Below are 23763 nucleotides of genomic sequence, written 5' to 3'. Positions count from 1 at the left end.
TCGACCCTCACCAGCTTAGCTCAGGAGGTTTCCCAAAGAGGGCGCTGAGGGCCTGCGCCTGCCCTGGGCTCCCAGAGGCTTATCAAGCTCTGACACCAGCCAGACGTGACCTAGGGCCTGGCCCCAGCCAGATGTGACCTAAGGCCTGGCCCCAGCCAGGGTTTTACCAGGTGAGGCTAACAAGCTCTGGCAAGGACTGGGGAGGCCAAGCTTGTCGGTAAGGGTACATCTGCCCAAGTTCAACCCCACTGATCCCAAGACAAAAGCATCTTTTCATTCCAAAACACAAGGCTTATGATGGTACTTCCTCCCCAAGGCCCTACCTCAGCCAGGAAAGCTGTAGAAGTGACCCTCTGGATCTCATACACGCTGTTCTGTGTGCACCCGAGTGCCTTCATCACCAGAGGCAGTCGGGGGCCCGCATACTTTGCCATGGAACTAGGGAAGGAGACCCCAAAAGGCAGGAGCTGGCCACCCTGGATATTGGCAAACCACCTCCCAGACCTGCTCCTACGTTGCCCCAAAGAGACTTTACCTCCTGCTCTACATGGCTAGCACCCTAAGCATTCTATTTCAGGGTCTTCTCAGGCATTTTCCCTTTTCCAGCCCACAGGATACCCCTTCTCTGTGCCTGTTGACAAGTTTGTGTCCCATGCCCTCAGGTGTCCCCCCCCCCCCCCGACAGGATGTGGTTTGCTTACCTTGCCAGCTGGGCAACTCCATCTTCATGCCCTGCTGAGGTCCTAAGCAGCTCCCAGCCTCCCTCCAGTTCAACACAGCGCAGCACATCCTGACTGCCACTTCGGAGCAGCAAGGCCTGAAGGGCATCCACTGCAGAGCTGTTGGTGTAGAGTGGGTAATATCTGATGACCTGTCTGCCATGGGTGCCCTTTCCTGGGCTAAGCACGGGCTCTGACTTGTTCCCTTCCACTAAGACCAGCAGATGCTGGCAAGTCACTTGGGAGTACAGCTCCCTTGTGTGCACACTGAGGAAAGGATTCCCATGCTGCCCGGGCCCAGCCTTGCTTGGATCCCTCAAGGAGCCAACTCAAGAGAAGCCTGTGGGTGCTCATTAGGACTTACAATGGACTTTGGACCAATCTGTTGACCTGGAGGTTAGCTGGTGAGATTGGTCTTTACCAGTCCTTAGGAAAATATACAGAATCATCAATATACACAAAGGCTACAGATTTAGCTTTTAAAACCTGTCCATCCCTGAGCCTGGTTCTGGATATAGTCTGTGTCTATCTTGAGGATACAGAGGACCCTGCCCAACTCACTGAGAATAAATAGATCTTCCTTCCTTCCTTCCTTCCTTTTCTTTCTTCCTTTCTTTCTTTCTTTCTTTCTTTCTTTCTTTCTTTCTTTCTTTCTTTCTTTCTTTCTTTCTTTCTTTCTTTCTTTCTTTCGTTTTTTGGTTTTTCGAGACAGGGTTTCTCTGTGTAGCCCTGGCTGTCCTGGAACTCACTCTGTAGACCAGGCTGGCCTAGAACTCAGAAATCTGCCTGCCTCTGCCTCCCAAGTGCTGATATTAAAGGCGTGTGCCACCACTGCCCAGCTATTTTTGTTTGTTTTGTTTTGTTTTGTTTTGTTTTTGGAAATAGATCCTTAAAGTGAGGCCACAATGAAACATCAGCTCAGCTAGGGGGGAGGGTGCACTGTGAGACAGGTCTATTCCCCATTCACTCATTCCCTGAGTTCCTGTGGCAAGCATCTGACTCCAGTCTCTTGCAGGAGGGCTAAAGGTCTTGCTTCCTAGGCTTAGCTAGAATTAGAATTTGGCCCCTGCTAAGATATACCCTTCCCTTATGGGGAAGAAGTTAAACAGATGGCTTATCAAAATGGGTAATACCCCTTGCAGAAATACATGTCCCTCCAGTACTGCATTTGCAGTGTCCTGTATGCACAGGATCCTGGGAGGCAGATCCTGAGGTTTGGGGGTCAGGGGTAGCACAAGAGAGAGCCGATGGCAGTGGCTACAGTGGAGCCTGTAAGTGCAGTGGTTACTTCCTACATGGGTTCGGTAGGAAAGACTGACTGCCAAGTGGGACAGGGGATGGGAGGGAAGGTCCAGCTCATACAGCGCTTGTCTAGGCAGAGGGTAGGCCTTGCTGGCCTGAATGCTATGTAAGACCTTAGCTGGTAGCATCCAGTGGAAGGCATGATGGGCAGGACTATATGGCACCTCTAGAATCTAGTGACATAAGTGTGGGACCTCTGGTCCCAGGACCCTGCACAAGGCTAGAGAGGCTAGAGGGCTGGAGCCCGAGGGGATAGGTAGGAGGTATAGAGTGGCTTCACCTCCCATGAGTATTTTTAGGTGAATCCCGTGCTCCAGGGGAAGATCTAATTGCTTCAGGGTAGTCTACACTGACTACAGATGGAGAAAATGGCACAACATCCGCTGTGGTAACTGGGGAGATGCCAAGAGTATACCTGTAAAAAACATCCTCAGTGTGGGCAGGGCCAACCACAGGCTAAATGAGGACTGAGTGTGCTCTCAGCCCAGACCTGAAGAGCCACCGCTGGTCACAGTATGAATGGACCAGGGCCTATAGCCCAAGGGGAACTGCTCATAGTTTTTCTCAGCTGCATCTATGAAAGGAGTGTACTTGGCTTAGGGATATATGAGCAATTGAGACACCTCTGGTAACTGAGACACCTCTGGTACCTATCTGCATAGAGGATGGATGGTGTTTGTAAAGCACTGAGGCATGGTTGGTGACCCCATCAGCTATGTGCTGCAAAGAGATCTCAGCCCAGGAATCTTCACAGGTAGAAGAGCTGGCTCCTAGCATACTCGGGTCAGGTCTACTGTGTTGTTCATACTTTACTGTGAATCTGTGCAGGAGTGACGGTAGCAGTGGGGTAAACTGAGGCTGTCCAACCCCAAGGGTCCCTGGCTAAGGTACAGAACCAAAGCCAGATAACCTGGATAGGAAGGACCTAGGGCAGTCAGGGAATGGGAAGATGGTGGTCTTATCCTGTGGTTTAGATGGCACTGCTATGCCTCTCTTGGAGGTCTCAACTCTTTCAACTGTGGCCCAGGGTGCTGCATGGAGCAAGGCCAGCACCAGCATGCAGGAGTCGGATACCATGGCGCACCAGGGCTCCCCAATCATAAGCAAGTACCCTGTTTCAGTTGCCCTAAGGAGCCAGGACAAGACAGTAAGAACTCAACCATGGATAGCAAGAGGTCCAGGCATGTTAGCAACTGCTGCTCTGAGCTGCAAATGCCCACCAAGGTTACGGTGCTGGACAGTACCAACCAAAAACTCAGGGTGTCAGTGTGACCTCATTTGAATGCTCCCTGGCCCCAGCCAGCATAGCCTTACTACTCCAGCCTGGAGCTACCTGAAGAGGTGAGAAGAAATCCAGGAAGCGTCCAGACCTGAAAACTCATCAATGGTGTCACACATGACCATCCCAACCTGTACCAGGTCTTTTCACTCCCAAGCCCACCATTCTTCAGACAAAGTCTTTCATGTCTTCTTTGGGGGCAGGCAGCTGACATCTGACATCACACACACACACAGTAAGTACGGATGACAGGTGAGAACCCCATTACCTGCAGGGATCAAGATTCCTGGCTGCTCTGGCTGGGCTGGTGCTTTTCCGCTCCTTGGCTTGCAGGTTCCGGGGCAGTTGGACACCCACAGTACAGCTAACTCGTAGTAGAAGTGCTACAAATAGCTGAGGGTAGAGCTCCAGTACCACGGTTCCAGATGATGGGGCAGACAGGACTTCATACAGTGCACAGGTGGCCTGGGGCAGAGCCACTAGAAGGTCATATCTCCCTCAAGACCATAGCAATTCCTGTATCCCTACTCCAGGATTCAAAGGGGTCCAAGCCGTAACATGAACCTCATGTACACTTTTTGAGTCTCTAGGGAGAGGTTTTGAGTCTCTAGGGAGAGGTAGAAGGAACCCAAGAAGCCACAGAGTAGATAGGACCGTGTGTAGCTCAGTCCTCTGGGCATTAGGCAGGGGAGAGGAACAGTGTGGCCTTCGTGGGGACAAACTTCAGACCATCTGTTCTTGGTTCCTTAGAAAGGAGAGGAAATTCTCACAGCTGCTTTATTGCTTAAAGTGTGGCTGGCCTGCCTTTATTTTTTTTTTCCACAGGATAAAATGTGAAGTGTGCTCCCTTGGGAGCTAACACCTGCTGGTCTTTATGAGCCCCAGCACAGCTGCCAGGTGCCTTTGGGGTACCCAGGCCTCATGTGGGGGCAGGGGCAGCATGTACTCAGGTAGCCCCTGAGTCCCTACTCACCGCAAGGGGAAGCATTGTAGCTACTCTGTCTGCAGTGCTGCCCAGGAGGAAGGCCCGGCTCTCCTTGAACGGGACATCTTTGCTCATCTTCTCCAGGAGCAGCTCTAAGACCTGAGCAGTGAGGCTGGGCTCCACAGCTAGTGCCCGCCACAGGGCACACATGTGGCTGGAATAAGAAGGAAATGCATCTTGAGTCACTGCTGGCTGCAGCACCCTGCTTACCACTGCCTGATGCTGCAGTTGTCCCCAGCTCCAGGCTTAGACATGCCAGACTCAGATCTTGCTGGGAGAGAGATGATACCCTGATGTCACATCTGAACTTGTCCATTCCTCTGACCCCAGGGTCTGGAAACAGCTGGCAATAGAGGGCAGAAAGAAAACTGCTGGCCTGAACAGGGAGGACCTAAGGCAGGAAGCATAGGGTCTCTAAGGAGCTGCCAGAAGTAAAACTTAGGTTTCTCCAGAGGAAGCATCAATCCCAGGACCAAGGACACAGGAAGAGGCATGAGGAGAGTATGCAGGCATTGCAGGTAGCAGGATAGCCTGTCTATCTCATGGCAATGCCCAAAACACTGGGAGGCAGTTATGCCCATGTGTCTGCAGAATGTATGACAAACTTCTGAGTTCTATTAGAAATCAGAAACTACAAATAGCAACTCTAAGAGAACTGATGCCTGCAAAATGGCTTAGTGAATAAGGGGATTTGCCACCAAGCCTCATGATCTGAGTTCAATCCCTGGGACTCACACAGCAGAAGGAAAGAAACAGCTTCCAAAACTAGTCCTGTGTCCTTGTTTCTGTGGCATGCACATACATACAAAAATAAATATAAAAAATGAAATTAAGAGAACCAAAGAGACTTTGTGGAAATCAAGCACATATCATACTTGTTAGACATATTGGTATCAGCCCAGATAAGGCAGGTGAGAGAACAGGTAAGCTGGGGGGCGGGGATAGAGCTAGGCACGTTGGTGCATGCCTTTAATCCCAGTACCCAGGAGGCAGATCTCTTTTAAGTTTTAGGCCAGCCAGTGTTGCACAGTGGGATCCTGGAGAGAGGGACACTACCTAGGATTTAACAGAGAGAAAGAGCAAAGGGAAGTTCAGAAGACAGAATGAGACAGGTAGACAGTAAAAGTTAGCAGCTCAGAAATAACAGATATCTGGAGGGAAAAGATTGAGGTTTTGTCTGCAATTGATGAGACCAAGTACAGAGGTACATGCCTGTCACCTCAGCACCCCAGAAGTGGGGACAGGGGGGTGAGGAGTTCAAGGCAGCCTCAGCTACAGAGCAAATTTAAGGTCAGCCTGTCTCAAAACAAAATGAGACTGCGCAACGCTACTGTACAATTCAGAGGCCCAGCAGACTAAGACAGCAAGATGCAAGCATCCACTCCGAGGGAAAAGCTACATCTTACAAAGACAGTGGACTAGTCACATGTGGGTCCCTTTGCAGCAACCCACAGAAGCTAGAAAATGACATTATTTCATGGATGCCATTGGAAACATTCCCCAAGTTGCAAGACCAAAGAGTCTGTGAGGAAGCCAGAACACCCTGCCATGGCAAAGCCACATCTACTGTTGGGAAGGAGTCACACCAGCACCTAAGTGCCTTGAAGCCAGGCTCAGTTCCCCTGATGGAAGGCTGCACACCACCCATAAGCACGAACAGTTCAGACTCTATGGACCTCACACCCTTTGTTGCAATGCTTTATATTTAGAGCAGCACATGACAAATGAAGTGGATGAGCATGGTGGTGGGTCACAAACCTGCATCTTCTATCCCCTTGTATGTCAGGAAGTGGTCTTCATCATTTCCAACCATTTATAAGCATGAAGTCCCATCGTGGCATAGAGGCTTAGTATAACTCACTGACCTGCCCCACTCCCACACACATGTGACAGGCTCTTTATGCTCTAGAGAAGACTGCTAAAATATCACCACTTAACAGCCCAGAATAGAAAGGCTATGAACATCCCCTGGGACTGTACAGTGTAGTTAAGACAGCCATACTATCCTGTAGTGAGAGCAAGCCATCTCAGTGTATCTCAAGAGCAGTAGACTAAGCAAGTCACAAGGCATCTTCAGGACTCAGGATAAGGAGACACACACACACACACACACACACACACACCACTCCCCAAAAGCAGCAGAAGGGCACTGGTGACAGATTGAAGGCTCAGCTGAAGAGTGGAGGGGACCTGGAGGGTGGATGCCTCTACTGCCTACATGCAAACAGTGTCTGAGGTCTGCAAGCACAGAGAACCCTGCAGGGATGCCAGGATTTGCAGACCTTTCTATGCACATCCATGTCTCAATGGGAAGTGAAATGACTGCAGAAGATCTCATGGGGATATGTAAGGAAGTTCACGTAAATGAGAACTCTACACTCTAGTAACAAAGGAGGAGCTAGAGAGATGGCTCTGCAGCTGAGAGTGTTTGCTGGTCTTCAAGAGTTCGCTGAAGGATACTACAGCCTATTCTGGCCTCCAGGGACACTTCTATCACACATGCATATGAAAATGAGGAAAAAAACACAGATACACACACACACACACACACACACACACACACACACACACACAGGAGAGACAGAGAAGAGAGACAGGCAGACAGACACACGCAGTCACTCCCAATGCACAGCCTCCAAGCTTGATAAGAATAAGAGCTGGCAGTGATACATGCGTCATGCCCTTAACAGCAGGCACAGCACCTGCACAGGTAGGGACCATACCATCTGGCTCAGTAGTGGCCTAAGGATACCTCTGGCCCCAACTGAGACTACAAAGAAAGATGAGACCAACAAAGCCATACCCTCAGGACACGGGAAAATGCTTGGCAAGAAGACAGGGACTATTTGGAGAGGTGAGAGACGACTTAGGGAGACGCATCGACACAGAGTGAACACGGTTCCTAGGCTCCTCCAGGGGCCCACAGTGGTCTTAGTGAGGTTGTGCTCACAGGTGCTGAGTGTGCTAGTGAATCGCTGAAGCACAGCAGCCAGGCAGTCTTGGTGCCAGAGAAGAGGTTAAGGACAGTGGCCACCAGGGAGAGCTTTAGGAAGTCTGGCTTAGCAGGTATATCCAAGAAGGGTCTTAACCTGGATCCCAAGATACATGGAGAGGGACAGATGCCTTGGGTACCTGTGAGCTAGGGCCGTTTTCAATTTGATTATCTTTTTCACAAGCCTAGGGGACCCATGAAGACAATTTAGGATGCAGAAGTAGGGGAGAGGTGCTGAAGGAGCACACACTATGCCATGCAGGAAAAAAAAAAAAACCCAAAGTTGGAATATGGCTTCCACCAAACAAGCTCAGGGCACTGAGTACCTGTCAAAGGGCAGGGGGCTCCCCAGGAGACTGGATACCACAGCCTCGCAGTGCTGAGATGCTAAGAGGTACACACTGTGCTGGGCAGCTGGTAGGACGTGTTCCTCCTGGGTATCCCGCAGTTTGGCTCGCAACACACTCACAATCTCAGGTACCTGCAGACAGGACAGGCTCAAGTGGGATGTTGCAGTCAGGCTTTGAAACTTGGCACACATCCAGGCATGACAGGGAAGGGATGGGCATACACACAGATATCTCTAGTAAGTTCCATAGCCTCAGCGGTGAGAAGGAAAGTCCTTAGAAATGCAGAGCTCTTGACTATGGGCCGCAGGCTTACGGCAGAAAGGTCTAAGACAATCCTCCCATGGGTATGAGTAGCTAAGAACGAGAACCTAGATCCCACATGAGAAGAGACAAGTAGGCCATGGCCCAGTGGTAGCACATTTACCAATCTGTAGGAGACAACCCTGGTTTAGATTCCCAGCACTATGGAGGAGAAGGGAGGATGCAGAAGTACATCTACTTGGGGCTGTTCAGAGGAGGTGATCAAGGAGCCTCTGCAGTGTTCCTATAACTCAGCTACTGTCTGCCAGGGCAGGACCATATGAGAAGCCAGGCTGGAGGCAGAGAGGGAGGACAAAACGGAAACAATGGACTGGTGATTAAGAGGAGGGGCAGGGCCTGAAGCAACGCCTACCTCAGCTTGTGGGCGTCTTGCTGCTGTACAAAGCAGGTAACACAAACACTGGGGAACATGGAAAGCTCTGGTCTCCAGGAACTCCCTTTAGAACTACATAATGTAGTGGGTAGATCTGTAGCCTCAACTGTTCTTCAGAAAGTGGCCTACTCTAGGCAGTCGTGCACAGCTTGGCTTATGAATCTCTCTGGTTCTAGACATGGAGAGTTCCCCCTACCCCAACACATTCAGCCAAAGCTGCATGTACAGATTACAGAAGTAAATGTCATTTAGCCCCTGAGAATAGTGAACGCCTTGACCAGAGTTAGTCATTTCCACCCCTCTCCCCTTTGCAAGGGAATCATTAGATGGAACCAGAAAGTTCCCCAGTACTGGAAAGATTCTGGGTCCAATGGGGATGGTGCCATCTCCTTGGTGAATCCAAGAAGGGTACAGGAGGCTAAAAATCAGTGTAGACTACACATGGCAGTGTCCTCGGAATCTACAGGGCTCAGAGGTGTGAGCATGACACTCAAGTCGTTGGATGACCTTCCTTGGGTACAAGAAGTATCCCCCATGATTCACTCCTGGGGTAGCCTCCTCCCGTCCACCTGCTCATCTGTGCCTTTATCTTCTGAATCTATGTCCTGCCCCAGCTGTGGCCTCATCAGGCCTGTGGCATCTGGCCACTGGCAACTGGAAGCTTCCTTGATGCCTCTGGCTTCTAGAAAGTTTGCTTGTTGTCTCTTTGTGGGGGAAGTTATGTTTGTTGGGATCTTGTTAGGACTGAGCCATACTCCCGGCTCCTCTCTGAAGTTGTGACAAGAGTTACTGAATCTCTAGAGATGTCTTTGTTCCTGGCCTACTGCTCAGGGTAGTGATTTCTACCAACTCTGAAAAGTGCACTTTTCTACCAACTGTGACAGCAGTGACCAGGTGTGGTGGCCTGGTAGTCTCATTCTGTCTTCGAAGCCCACCTTCATATTTAAGTTCTGCCCAGAACTCACTTCCTGACCACACAGGCAGGCTCCGTCTGGTCTCTGTGGTCCCTTCCCTCTGTCCTCAGCACCTGGGGGTGGTCTCGCCTTATCAGCTTGGTCGAGGTCATTTGTTCACAATAGCTTCACGAAGGTGCGGTCCCACTGTGGTGGTTCTAGTATACTGATGGTCATGCAAACAATCATAAATCCAATTCCAGAACTTTCCACAACCCCCAAAGGAATTCTGTCCCACCTCTCTTCCAGCCCTTCAAACCTCCAATCTATATTCTTCTCTGTGGACTGCCTGTTCTGAATATTTCATATAAATGGATCACACAGTGCATAGTGTTTCTTCTTCCGGCTTTCACTGGGTGCAGTGTTTCTCGGGGCTCCTCTACGCTGCAGATGTGTTAGAACTTCATTCCTCCATATGATGAACTAGCAGCCCTTGCACAGAAGCACCACATTCTCTTTTCTTAGTCACAAACTGGTAGAGTTTGCACAATGCTGCTGTGAGCACTGGTGTGTGACTTCCTGCGTGCATGCTGGAGTGTTCCTAGGGGTTGTCCTAGGGGTCACATGTAGCCCTCATGCTGACTTCTTGAGCACATTCCCGACTGTTTTCACATGATGGCATCTCTCTGTCCCCTAGCCACTTGCATTAGCATATGTGTCCTTTTTCCTGTGTTCCCTTTTGAGCCACAGAAGACCCCCTCCCATCGGCTGGCACAGGTGCTAAAGGTCTGCTCTAACCACCCTCCCACCTTGCCTCACGTGCGGCTTGGCAGTGTGCCTCACTCACAATCGTGGTATATCCAGTGGGACCTTGGTCAAGCTGCATGCCTCCCCCGGAACCTCAATGACCAGAAGTCCAACAGCAGCAGCCTGTCTGTGAGAAGCTCCTGTTGGGAGTCTCTCAGGGTAGAGAGGTTTCTCATGACCCTGATGGGCCAAGAAGTCAGATATGCCAAGTTATAAGATAACTGAGGTGCCAGGTGCAGACCAAAGTCTAAACTCTTGACTGGGCTCAGTAATTCAGCCATGCAAGGACACCTGGCTCTATTAGAAAAAAAAAAAAAAGGGAGACCCAAAACCATGAAGCTCTGCAAAGGGTCTGACAATGATTTCTTGGACATGACACCAAAAGCACAGGCAATAAAAGAGAGAAGCAGGTGACACCAACCTCAACCTCAAAACTTTGGCATAGGACAAATCGACATAGTAAGTTACTACAGAATGAATCACATATTTGAAAATCATATACTTGATAAGGGATTAGTATTCAAAATGTATAAAGGTGTGGCTGGGCAGTGGTTGTACACACCTTTAATCCCAGCACTTGGGAGGCAGAGGCAGGCAGATTTCTGAGTTCTAGGCCAGCCTGGTCTACAGAGTGAGTTCCAGAACAGCCAGGGCTACACAGAGAAACCCTGTCTCGAAAAACAAAACAAAACAAAAAAATGTATAAAGGTAACAAACCCATTACAAATCTCTGAGGGCCAGCAAGATGGCTTAGTAGCTAAGGACACTTGCCTGGTGACCTGAATTCTATCTCCAGAACCCTCGTAATGATGGAAGGAAAGAACAGACTCCAGCTGTCTCATTCACACTAATAATAAAGTCTAAAATAACAACAACTACAACAAAAACTGGCTTGAACAGACATTTTCCAAAGACAATACACAAGCAGCCGATCTATGTCTACAAATATGCTTAGCTTCATCGACCAACAGAGAAATGCATATCAAAATCACAACGGTGGAGCTGGAAAAATAGCTCAGTGGTTGAGTGTCCTGAGTCTGGTCCCCAGCACTCAGACTAGGCAGCTGTAGCTCCAATGCCTGTGGCCTCGGAGGGCACCTGCACTCTTGTGGACACACACATATATACACATTTACATATGCACATAGGTAATTTAGAACAAAACCATGATGTTGGCTGGTGAGATAGTTCAACAGATAAAGGTGCTTTCTGTCAAGCCTGAGGGCTGGAATTGGATGTCCCCAGTGTCACACAGTGAATTACCCTATGGTAGCTTCTGAACTCAACGTGTGTGCTATGGCGTGGGTATTCCTAAATAACTAAACACACACACCATCAGAACATCTTGCTCTTCCAAATGACCTAGAGATGGGTTCCTAGCACTTAACTTTGGGAGGCTTACAACTACTTATACCTACTGCTCCAGAAAATCCAACCCTCTCTTCTGGCCTCTACAGGCATGCACACATGTCACACACACACACACACTCACACACACACACAAAGAAAAAGAAATGAAGACTAGGGAACGAGCTCAGCCGTTCCTGTCAAGGCCCTGAGTTCAGTCCTCAGCACCACATGATGGTGTTAGCAACTGTCCCTCACTCCAGTTCCAGAAGATCTACTGGCATTTTCTGGCTTCCACATGAGTGGGACACATACATACATGTGTGCAAAACAGTCATACACATATATAAAATTTAATTTAATTTAAAAATGAGATTTGTTATTTACATATATGAGTGCTTGGCACACATGTATGTCTGTACCACATGCATGTCTGATGTCCAAAGAGATGGGACGAGTGAGTCAGACCCTGGAACTGAAGTGATAGATGGTTGTGACCACCATGTGGGTCCTGGGAATCTGAAATCAGGAAAGAATAGCCAGGGCTCTTAACAGCTGAGCCATCTCTCCCATCCTAAGTAAATTGTTCCATTTGGTCATACACCCACAGACAGTAAGAAGCAAGGACTTAGGATCTTTGTGCAGCTGTGCTCATTGGCTCTTCACTCCTGTCAGCCAAGAGGCAGAAAAAGTACAAATGTTCACCTCTGGACAACAGCTAAGCAAAATGTGGACTGTACATGGACGAGCCACATGTACCTGGTGACCTCCACCTCCTGCTCAACTTGTCCCCTTCTGTCTGTACAACTACCAGGATATCCCTTGATGTCTGTCCCAGGGAGCTTTGTGGCTTTGGAAAGCCCAGACTTCCCCAGGGAGACACAAGTGTCACACTGTGCCCTCCACCACCCTGCTCTGCTCCCCTCCAGAATCCCACCAGGCAGTACCTGACAGCACCAGCTTCTTCATCAGCTAGCCAATGGCACATGGATACCACCCCTGTCTAGACAGCACACTGTGGGAGGCTCCCTGGTCTCAGGCTCCTTTTGGTAGATGCTCTATTCTTCTTCACTACATAGTTCCTGCCTCAGGTATGTACACTCACTGTCAGAACCCCAGAATACTCACGGTATTCCTATAGATCAGTAAGGAAAGCACAGACAACCCAACGTGGAACTGGGCAAAAGACTAGTGTCCTCAAAAAGAAGTCATCAAGTTATCCCTCAGTCACCAGAAAATGCAAATTAACATGGAATGTCGAAAGCCCATCACTGAAAAGAAAATGGAGGCTTGGAAAAACCACCACCACTCTCCAGGGAGGTCACAACGGAAGGTGCCCTCAGACACCTGTTACAGACAGCACAGTCTATGGCTAAGGGCTCTGGCATGGCAGATGAACCCACGTGGTGGCAAGGAGCAAGCGGTATGTTAGCACAGGGAGCGTGAGTGATCTCACTTTTACACCATTTGCAAAGAGCTAGCCTGGGGTGTCAACAGGCGTCAGGGAAGACTTGGAAGCTGGCAGGTGACTCTACCTGTAGATGACTGTGGAAACTGACCCTCCAGCTCCTCTCCTGGGATACTTCAATATAGAACCTCAAAATCCCCTCCAGCAAATGAGTTGAGCCCACACCGTCCAGGACTGTAAATCTACTCTACAACTGTCCAGCCTGGTAAAGCCGAACAGATCCAAAGGGACTGAGTGCAGAGACATCCTTCGCTCTCACAGCACACCGAGTCCAGCCACAGGTGCTTCCAAGACATATTTGGAAACTACCAGTAGGAGACAGCTGTGGGCTGCAGCCCTCTAGGCAGTGAATAGGCTGTACAAAGCAGACAGTGGGGCAGGGCAGCAGTTCTGTGCATGAGCTTGGAGTTTTTGTATGGGGGCCTGAAGTCCCATGACTGGCAATCTCCCTGGGATCTGGTGATGCACTGCACACACGTCTTCTTTGGTAACAGGGTCAGGAGCTCAGCAGGTGGCAGCCCAATGTTAGTGTTTGTGGCTTTGGACATGGGGGGGGTATCATATAGCTCAGGCTGATCTCAGACTACCTCTACAGCTGAGGCTGCCCTCGAACCCCTGACCTTCCTTATCTCCACTTCCAAAGTGCTGTGATTAAAGGTATGTACGACCATGCTTGTCTGCCTTTCTCTCCTCAGCTCCTAGGTACAAGTGATCCCCAGTTTCAGTTTCCCAAATGGCTAGAACTATAAGAACAGAGAGTACAAACCAGGCTTGCACCTTCCTTTTTCCTTTTAAATTCTTTCCCCACCCCGCCCCCTTGAAACAGGGTTTCTCTGTGTAGCCCTGGCTGTCCTGGAACTCACTCTGTAGACCAGGCTGGCCTCGAACTCAGAGATCCACCTGCCTCTGCCTCCTGAGTGCTGGAATTAAAGGCATGTGCCACTACTGCTTGGGTTAAATTCTCAATAGAGTTGCTTTTAAGTGGTCTTCAGATAAGAAAAAGATTTGTCCATATCAGACCCAGAACAGACGCAGTCGGAAACGTGAGAGTCGACAGGGAGCACCTGAGCAAGCGAGTCAGGAAGCCAGCCCTCGCCTGGCCCTCACCCTCACCGCAGTCCCCTCCATGCTGCTCTCACCTTTTCCAGCAGCACGTTGCCCCGCTCCTTCAGCAGACAGTTGATCATGACGGTGGCCGCACGGGAGCAGTTCTTGTCTGGGTCTCCCAGGCTCTCAAACATGGTGAGCAAGAGGCTGATGAGCTGCTCTGACGGGAGGCGCTTGGCAATAACCTACGAGGTGATGCCAGAAAAAGACATCAGAGTCAGCCCTCAGCGGCTTCCTGAGGGAAACCTCAGGGTCTCCTTCTTCACCCTTCTGGGTCTGGAACTATTCCAGGAAGGTGGTCCTTGTGCAGCTGTAGGGTCAGGATCACACAGGGGACAGGAGAGTGACTTGTGTGGAGCTGCTCTGGAACTCTCTAGAATACAGGGATTTCAGGACAGGTCTGCAGCTTTTCCACCTTAGTGAGCCCTGAAGGGACCCTCCTGCTCAGGCTCTTCTTCTTTTCTCCTAACACAGGAGATACACAAGAGCACCATGGTGCCAAACCCCAGCTACAGAGCCCAGCCCCTTCTGACCCATCCAGGGCTGGGTCTTAGCTCCCTAGCACTGAGTGTTACCAGAAAAGGCCCAGGGGTCCTTCCTATCAGCCTTTGCCAGAAACCCTGACCATACCAAGACGAATAAAAATGTTCATAGACAGGGTTACAAAAGAGGATTGACTGAGGGAGGGGCTAATTTGGCTATCCTTGGAGCCTTGCTGAGGTCCAGTCTAGACATCTGGCTGGGTGGTTCAGGCTGGATATGGCACCCAGGGAGTGTGGTATATAGGACATGAAAGAGATGTTTTAGTCCAGTGCTGCACTTTCAAATGCTGTGGACAGAGTTCTTCAGCCTCCTGGAATCAAAGACAGGGCCCATACTGGACTGTGCACGTGGCTCTGAGCAGCTGTCAGTAAACACCAGCACCACATCTTCCAACTCTAGAAACCCACATCTTCAGTAAGGAAGCTGGGAGCAGGCAGCAGGCAGCTGTAGAGCCAGATGGATCTCAAAGTACTCAGATGACTCTTGGGCATTCTCCAAGACCTTACCATTGAGCACACCTTGATCCTGCCCAGACTGTGGTATCCTGAAGCAGGCAGGTATGGGAGACATGGCAGAGTTGACCAAATGGGGCCCCACACACCAATTCCTTGAATGAAACCTGCTCACAGCTGCCCCTCAAGGCCTGCTGATCGAGAGGTGCCAAGTGCTTCCTTGGCAGCCTTCACCCCAGACACTGCAGCCGTACCTCCTTGTTACCGGGATCCCCTAAGTACCTGGGCTATGCTGTGGCAAGTGTGGAAGAGGATGGTGGGGTCAGGGTGCACAAGGCCATCTTTCAGGGTCAGGAGCCGCTCAGCCACATCGTCACGATGGTCTCGGGAGAAGCCTAAGGGCAGAGTTGACTGAAGCCTTGCCCAGTGATTCCAGGCTGACCCCATGCCCAACGTCTGCTTCCGCAGTCCCCACATCCCCAGCAGCGCTCACCCTCATAACCCAGCTGCAAGTACAGCAGGGAGTAGACACAGCCCACGGCTTCCTGGCGGGTGGTAGTCCATGTGTCGGCACACCGTGGAGCAAAGAGACCGACCAGGAGACCCAGATTGTGGAAAGGTACCAATGTCTGTGGGGAGATGGAAGGTGGAGGGGGCGGGGCTAGAGCGGGTCTGGAATAGCCAAGCACAGCCTTTCCTCTTCACGCCTAGCAAACTTTTCCTCTTCACGCCTAGTCCACCTGGTTCCCTACGCACAGAGTGGGGCACTTCTATTTGAGCCGTAGAAAAGCACAAGGACTCTGCTGACCCTACCACCACCCATGAGATGACTCCCTAGACGGTGAGTCTGTGGACGGGGGAGGAGACAGTGTAGTCCTTTATCCTGAGTGGGCCTCAGTCCATCTCTCAAGTTCTGCTCGCTGTATATAACGAGCCTCTCTCCCTCCTCAGAGCAGCCTTGCCTCCTGCCTGCCAGAGGCTGCAAACATCCCCACCCCTGCCCCCAGGACATACACCCCTGATCACCTCCGCTGTGCCCAGTTCAAAGGAAGCTAAATGCCCCTGAAACTCCACATCCCAAAAGCCACCAGACAAGAAAGGGGAATTTCAGGTCAGCAGTGAAAGGTTAAGGCAAGATGCAGACCTGGGAACAGGTGGCTGCTGTTCCTAGTATGGTTAAATTCATGTCAACATAAGCTGAAAGAGACTACAGTTATATATACCACACAAACACACACCCCCAAAACAAAGCAAGATTATCAGGAGAAAACGCCCATGATGATTTCAATAGAGGACAAAAAGATGTTTGTAAAAGTCCACTCTCTGTTCCTGATAGAGTTCTGATTAACACAGCCAGTGCCAATCAAAACTAAGTGGCTCAGCAATAAAGAGCTAAGCACAGCCTCCCGGGAGTGGCTGCTTCACCCTGACCTGAGTCTAGTGTAACCCTATCCATGGTAGGTCCTTGGTCCTTGTCAGAGACTAGGGAGGAAAGCAGCAGGAGGCCAGGGAGCCTGCAGGCTGTCCTGGGGCCACGCAGAGGAGTGATGGAGGGGCTGAGGTCTGATGGAGGGAGGGCTGAGTTCTGGTGGAGGGAGGGGTGAGGTCTGATGGAGGGAGGGCTGAGGTCTGATGGAGGGGGGCTGAGATCTGATGGAGGGGTGAGGTCTGAGGGAGGGTGAAGTCAGGAGTCCAGTACTCACACTGACATGCAAATGCTCCAGGAAGAACTCCAGCAGGCAGGCGCCCAAGCCAAGTGCTCGTGCCCGCTCATGACCCCTTGGGGACTTGATCCATGGGCTCAGGTGCTGCATGAGAATGGACCTGACACAGGTGCCTGCTGGGGGAGCAACCCAGGAGGGCAGAAGCCCACATCCCAAGTGGAACCCAGGGTGGCGCCCACATTAGAGTCTGTTGTAGCTCACCCCAGCCCACTCGAGATGGCTGAGAAAGATCCAGGCCTGTTAGGCACTGGATGCCTAGACTAGGGATTGGTGCTGCCCCAGCCACTGTAACAACGGAAGGAATGGGGAGAGCACCACAGTGGGCTGTGGGTGTTCTCATCTTGCTTGCCTCGGGTGGTTAGTAGATGGCAGCCAGGACTCATGTGGTCCATCCCGGCACTTGTAGTCAAGGGAAATGCTGCAGAGGCACTATCTGGTCAGAGCTGCCCAGGCAGAGGGGACGTGCTCAGACGCCCCTCCCCTAGAGGGACTATCAAACTGTCTCCATAGTACCTAACCACAGTGGGGGAGGGGGGCAGGAAAGAGGCCAGGAACTAGGTGGGATACTCAAACTCCACGACCCCCATCAGTATACACCCACAGCACACCTCTACCATGATCTGCAGGCCTTGGGGGGTCATGTTCTGCCGCAGCAGGCTGGTTAACAAGTCTTCAAGGGCACACACCGTGTCCTGATACAGAGGCTGCAAGGAGAGGCAGGACACCGGCCCATGCATGATCCCGCTTCTCTCAGAGGCAGGCCTCACTCCCACCCCACTCCCACCCCACCCCCTGCCTCCTTGGACATGCAATACCTCCTGGCAGATGCCGTCTTCTCCCTCAGGCTCAGGTGGCAGGGCCATGACACTGTGTAAGCAGCTATGGATCACATCTGCCTGAGCCTGCTCCTCCAGTGCAGGCTCCAAGTTGCTGAGCAACAGGTTAAGGGCACCAATAAATGATCCCATGGTATCTTCTCCACCCTGCTGGACCCCCAGAAACCAATGGCCTACATGGAGGCTCCAGCTACCATTATGTTCAGAATATTTCAGTTATATAATGCTGTCTAGACATCTGCATACAGACCCAGAGGCCCACTCAGTGCCAAGAGGCAGGAAAGGATACACCAGGTATGTGCAGGCAAGCATGGCTTTCTTCCGAATGGGTGTTCTCAGGCAGTCTGGGGGTTCAGCTCTGATGAATTCCTTGAGGAGGCAGCATATAACAGGCCCTCAGAGGAATCATTAGCCTCCTCCCTGATCCCTCTGTCTCTCCCATGAAGTGGGTGGTTGAGGCCTCTGAGGTGCAGGGCTCTTTCTATACCCATTCAACCCCAGGCTGCATGACTGCACACATGCCTCTGGCCTCCCCAGGTCCTACCTCCACTGCCTGCCTGCAGCAACTGCCCAGAACTCACCGTCATCTGTGCCATCAGCTCTGCTTTCCTTGAGAAGTGGAAGGAGCTGGCTTGTGCGCTGCTACACATGGCCTGGCTGACCATGCACAGGCTCTGGACGAGGCAGAGCTTCAGGGCCGGGTCCTGGGGGAACAGCTGGCTGCAGGAGGTTTGCACACCTGCCCCCAGAACTGCTGTATTCAGAGTAGCCGCTGAGCAGAGCCCAGCCTCAGAAGCTGGTGTATGCGCCCTTTCCTGAACAGTCAGAGATGCTACAGCAGCCTCCTGACCAAGGAGGAAGCTAGGACCTGGGGAAGTTCCAGGGCCTTGGCCCACAGGGGAACTTCTATGTGGTAGACAGCTTCATAGGAGTCATGAGAGAGGCCATTCTGAGAGACAGAGTGCCAATTCCCCTACTCCTATAGGCAGGGAAATAAGGAACTAAAAGAACCTCACCAATCCACCCACCCCCTCATCCCATGAGGCTCCCCACTCCTCAGGAAGAAACAATTGTCCCTTACAAAGGTCTGTCAGGTTAGAATCAAGGACATCACAGAGGAAGTATGTTAATGAGACCAAGGGAACCTCTGGCCCTTCTCAATGTTTCTGGGCTTAACTAGCTCTCCCCTAGGTGCTCTCTGGGGTCTAGAGAAAGGCAGCCCCAAAAGCATTGGGAACAGAGCCAAAGGAGCCCAGAGCTATTGCTGGGCTGTGGGGGACACCGCTGTAAGTGGCCTGTCAGCTGACTCTAAGGATGTATAGCCCAGAACCAAGCACCCAGAGGCAGAGAAGCCTCTCTCTGCCCTCAGCAGGAGCTCCCTGAAGTGCTGCTCCAGAGGGAAGTAGGCAGGAGTCTCAGAGCTGTACTCCAGGACACTTCCCCAGGACCATCATGGCCAAGAAGCCCGGAGAGCTCTAGGTTTGGCTCTGCCCCAAAGCCCAGCCCAGAGGAGAGAGAGAAAAAGCAGTTCACACATAGTTGCCATACACTATACCTTGGTCTCTACCTTTATTCCCAGAACCTAAACAACAAAGAGTGAAAGAAATTAAATAAATTAAGACTCTGGCGTTGTGTGACTGGCCCACACAGACAGCTGTGATGCCCACCTTGGTATTGAAGCACTGAAACATGCTGCGGAGGATGTCAGACTCGACTCTGGCCAGCACCAGTTCCCGAGGGGCCTGTGCAGCCACGTGCCCGTAGCACAGGATCAGAGAGCTCTTCATCCTTTCTACTTCGTGCTCACTTCGATCCTATGAGGCAGGAAATCGGCAGGAAATCGGCAGGAAATCGGCAGGACGGCAGTTACTCAATGAACTGCTCTCCCAGGGAGCCTTGCCTTGCCGTGTGCTTTCTATACTCTAAGACTCCTGGGATAGCCAGCGCCAGCTTGGAACACCAGGGGTAGCATCCAGGGATGGCAGAAGGGCAGCCTAGGTGCCCACACATGCCCACCGGGAACGCTTTGGTTGCGAGAAAGGGCTGAGGCAGTGGGATCAAGGAACAGTGGAAAGAAAGTGGAAGCGAACAACCCAAGAACTAGGGCTTGTAGATACAGCAGAAAAGGCAGCAGGGGTGGGGAGGTGAGCAGGGTGTGGGGAGGATTCTTCAAATCCAAGCAGCTACATGCGGCTGCACACCTTTAATCCCAGCACTCTGGAGGCAGAGGCGGATCTCTTTGAATTTGAGGTCAACCTGGTATACACATCAAGGTCTATGCTAGCCAAGACTACATAGTGAGGCCCTATCTCAAGATAGAAATAGAGGGGCTAGAGAAATGGCTCAGTGGTTAAGAACAGTTGTTCTTACAGAGGATCCAAGGTTCAATTCCCAGCATTCACACGGTGGCTCACAAACATCTACAATTCCAGTTCCAGGGGAGCTAATGCCCTCTTCTGACCTCAGTGCGTATCAGGTGCACAGACATACATGCAGGCAAAACACTGGTACACATAAAAATAAAATGAAAAAATAAATCTAGAAACACTTTAAAAGGTAGAGATAGAGGACGAGAAAGAAGAGAAGGAAGAGGTGTGTGGATCCTTGCACACCTGGGCCAGCACTCAGGTTCCATGAGCAAAGCTGTCACTAGACACAGAGCAAATGGTCAGAGCTGGGTGTGATGGGAGACGCTTAAAATCCAAGCACTTAGGGCAAGGGGCAGACAGCCTGGCCACAGAGACGGGGACAGCTTTGAGTTCCCCAGTTGTTGTGGTTCAGATAGGAAATGTCCCTAGAGCTCAGGTAACCCCAGTGCTGTAGGGGTTAGCAGAGAAACCTTTGAAAATGTCCCTAAAGTCATGTGTCCCTAGAGTAGCGGTGTTCAAAGACAGAAACCTTTGGGAAGTGACTGGTTCATCAATGGACTAACCTATTATGATTTGTAACAGTAGCAAAATTACAGTTCTGAAGTAGCAATGAAAATAACATTATGGCCGGGGGTCAGCACAACATGAGGAACTGTATTAAAGGGTCACAGCATTAGGGAGATTGAGAAGCACAAAAATTAACCCTTTGACAGACTCAAAGTATCATGGGGTTAACGGTGAGTGTGTTTCTTGGCCCCTGTGAGATGAGCAGCAATCTTGCCTTCCACCATGCCAATGGACCGGAACCTCTGAAACCAGGGGACAGAATAAATCTTCCCCCTTAAAGTTGGTTTCCTCAAGTATTTTGTCATAGCAACAGAAAACTGATCACCACAGAACCTTGCCACTTAGAACCCCTCTCATTAGCTACACTAGAGGTACAGCACTCCAACCAGCTAGGGCTTCTGGGAGGCCCTCTGCGGGAGGGGAGCCCCTCTGCGGGAGGGGAGCCCAGGCCCAGAGGAGGGAATGGAGGATATAAAGGGCTACAAAGCAAGGTGCTTTCTTGGTTGACTCTAAGCCTGAGGGAGCCCAGCCCTAGCCTTCATCCTGAGAGAGCAGAAAACCCACCCTACCGCAGACATGAAACATGAGGCAGCCACAGACAGGGATCAACTCACAAGGACACCGTTCTGGGTAATGCCCATCTTACCTTAAAAATGCTAAAGATGCTGGTGGACTTCCTAAACACGTCTGACCTCACAAAGTCCTCCAGCTGTGCTAGAGTGTCCTCAAGGTGGGTAATGGCACAGATCCCAAAGCAACAGGCAAGGCCCTGGGGAGTGCACAGGTGTGCTCACCACAGGCGCGCTCACCACAGGCGCGCTCACACTCGGGCATAGTGACCCACCTGCCCACATGCTGTGTGGGGAGGAATGAACGTCTACATCTACACAAAGTACCACGCACGCTGAATACATGCAAGCATACGTACCGAAGCAAGCAATGTGCCACACATGTAAGCATGTACCTATATGCTCACAGTACATGTGGCTAGCTGCCTGAGAGGCAGATGACATCCTGACAGCCCTGGGCACTAGGGACCACGCACCTCCTGCTCTGCCTCTTCTTGGTATCTGGCTGTCTCCAACAGCTCTTGGAGGTGTTTCCGTACCACCTCCTTACTGGAAGCAGCACCCAGTGTGGTTCCTATGCACTTATACAGGAAATTCTGGAACAAAGGTAGAGAACACAGACAAAGCTGACTCCTGAGCAGACGGACTCCTGCACTTTGGAGGGTACTGCTAATGGAGAGCTGTATTCTTTCTTCTTTCTGTTTTCTGAGATACGGTTTCACTGTGTGGTCCCAGCTGTCCTGGAACTAGCTCTGTAGACCAGGTTGGATTTGATCTCATAGATCTGCCTACCTTTCAAGTCCTGGGGTTAAACATGTGCACCACTACGCCCGGCCCCTCGGAGAGCTAGCTGTATTTCAAGCAGGACACAGGAAGGCCCATGAGGCCCTCCATGAGGACGGAGGGGTGAGCCCCAGGCTGTGTCTGAGGAACAAGTAGCCGGCAACAAATCCCCATCTCCCCGCTGTTAACTGCAGCAAAGAAGCTCCCAATCCTGCTTGCTTTTCCTGGCTTGGCCAGGGTTGCCAGAGTCAGGAGACAAAGACACAGACAGGCAAGATCAAAGACTCAAAGCATGGGAGCTGGGAAGTGGGTACTGTACAGAGATCCCTGACCCCAGCTAGCTTGTCTTGGGCACCTTCTCCTGAGGAGTCCCGCTGTAAGAGGGTAGTTGCTTGCACATCTCCTGGCTCAGCTGGCAGATCCATATGTTGTCAGATACCACAGCCAGGGTGTCTCGTAGGAACTGCAGATGAGAGAGTTAGTGAGGGCTGGCTGGGGGCCTGAGGCATGGTCTTGTCACATGATAACCTTATGGTGACTCCTGTTGATAAGTGATCTTTGAAGGTGGGTAGCTATGAGGCACGCTGAGGCACGCTGAGGCACGAATGGCTCTGATCTAGGCTGGGGATTGGGGAAGGAGGGAAAAGCACTTTCTGTGTCCAGGATGAGCAAAAGTCCCTCAAATTTGGTGCTGGGTGATAGAGGGTAGAATATCCTGTAATGGAAATCTGAGACCAACCGCCCTCCTCACCCCAGACTCCCACACTGCTAAGCCTATCCCCTAGTCACACTACCAGATGAAGTTGGGTAACAAGTCCCTGGGAAAGCACAATACACGGGTCCCATTTTGATGCCCCAGCCCTCTGTGCTCAGGCCCAGAATGTCCCAGAAAGGCACAGACAGGCTCTTGGCCTTCTGTCCCATCTCTCACCACTAGAAGCTTTTCTTCCCATTCCTTCAGTGACAGGGTTTCCTCAGTGTGCTCTGAAATTACCAATAAGCCCATTGGCTGGGGTCCTGCCAGGCAGGCTCATTCCAACATGTATTAGTGGGCCCTCCTTGTCTTTGGGAATTCCCAGGAGAAATGCAGAAATCAATCACTCCACAGTCTGTACCCCCTTCCCTCATGTCTCTAACCCCTTTCTTAGATTACAGCTTGGATTATTTCTTCCAGCCCTGATGACATACTGGGTGCAAGTGGGGTCAGGGGTGGCTAACGGGCCCCTTAGGCTCACTGGCCTTACCGTCCAGGTATTCTAGCAGCACAGGCATGGTCGTCTCCCACCGCTGGCCCAGTAAAGGGTGGATATTCTGATGCATAACCTTCAGGAGGCGCAAGGAGGCTGCCCCACGGCCATCTCCCAGGTAGGGATTAGAAGACACAACCTGAAGGAGGGGGTGGAAGGGGGCTGCCTAAGCATTGACCCGCCTGCACCTGCCAGCCACAGTGCCCAACCTGGGGACCAGCTTCCCAGGAGTGAAGGAAAACCAGCAAACATGGTGGCGGGGGGAGGGGGGCAGGGGAGCGGTAGAGAATGCCAATGAGATGGTGGCAAGGGTCACAGCCTGCCACAGAGCTGACAGGAACTCTGGGTAGAGAGCCGACTCTTCTATCAAAGTAAGCACGGTCAAGCTGACACCGGTGAGAATAGCCCATGAAGGACATGTCAGCCCTTGAGCTGGGACACAGCAACAGACTCTCTGCTTACCAGCAGTCGTGTGGTCAGAGCGAAGGGAGACGGGAGGTTTGCTGGACAAGAAACATGGAAACAGTTACAAGTTACAAGTTAAAGGATGGATCATATGCACAAGCAGGCGGCTAGGGTGGGAGAACTGGCAAAAGCAGCAGGGGGTGGGGGGCAGGGGGATCAGCAGGAGGGACGGGGCCAGGACAAGGGTGGAGAGCAGAGAGAGGATAAGGAATAAGGGCATGGCATTGGTGGGGTCAGCCAGGGGCACGGCGGTGGGGCCTCCACA

At 51.4% G+C, this 23763-nt stretch overlaps 1 protein-coding gene across 7 annotated transcripts in view; it reads right to left on the bottom strand.

Annotated features, from left to right (window-relative positions):
- The window catches only part of Mroh1 (maestro heat like repeat family member 1), a 75237-nt gene that overhangs the window by 2005 nt on the left and 49469 nt on the right, over positions 1-23763 (bottom strand). For 5 of the 7 annotated variants that reach the window (XM_028778868.1, XM_028778864.1, XM_028778866.1 and 2 more), the window contains exons 17-37: positions 23496-23536; positions 23031-23172; positions 22718-22770; positions 22142-22249; positions 21480-21599; positions 21081-21203; positions 19166-19312; positions 19054-19080; positions 18080-18202; positions 17788-17867; positions 17478-17592; positions 17271-17366; positions 16642-16746; positions 15432-15567; positions 15221-15333; positions 13976-14128; positions 7604-7758; positions 4274-4439; positions 3569-3765; positions 702-839; positions 324-438 (exon numbers count right to left, since the gene is read on the bottom strand). In XM_028778868.1, the coding sequence (XP_028634701.1) occupies positions 324-438; positions 702-839; positions 3569-3765; positions 4274-4439; positions 7604-7758; positions 13976-14128; positions 15221-15333; positions 15432-15567; positions 16642-16746; positions 17271-17366; positions 17478-17592; positions 17788-17867; positions 18080-18202; positions 19054-19080; positions 19166-19312; positions 21081-21203; positions 21480-21599; positions 22142-22249; positions 22718-22770; positions 23031-23172; positions 23496-23536 (2453 nt within the window). Of the gene's footprint in view, positions 1-323; positions 439-701; positions 840-3568; positions 3766-4273; positions 4440-7603; positions 7759-13975; positions 14129-15220; positions 15334-15431; positions 15568-16641; positions 16747-17270; positions 17367-17477; positions 17593-17787; positions 17868-18079; positions 18203-19053; positions 19081-19165; positions 19313-21080; positions 21204-21479; positions 21600-22141; positions 22250-22717; positions 22771-23030; positions 23173-23495; positions 23537-23763 lie in introns of those variants that run through there. The other 2 variants (XM_028778869.1, XM_028778870.1) reach the window with 2 other exon arrangements.

The sequence above is a fragment of the Grammomys surdaster genome, unplaced genomic scaffold (assembly GCF_004785775.1).
Source record: "Grammomys surdaster isolate TR1022 unplaced genomic scaffold, NIH_TR_1.0 342, whole genome shotgun sequence".
NCBI lineage: Eukaryota > Metazoa > Chordata > Mammalia > Rodentia > Muridae > Grammomys > Grammomys surdaster.
The sequence above is the reverse complement of the archived record's forward strand: the minus strand, read 5'-3'. Positions and strand labels throughout refer to the sequence as shown.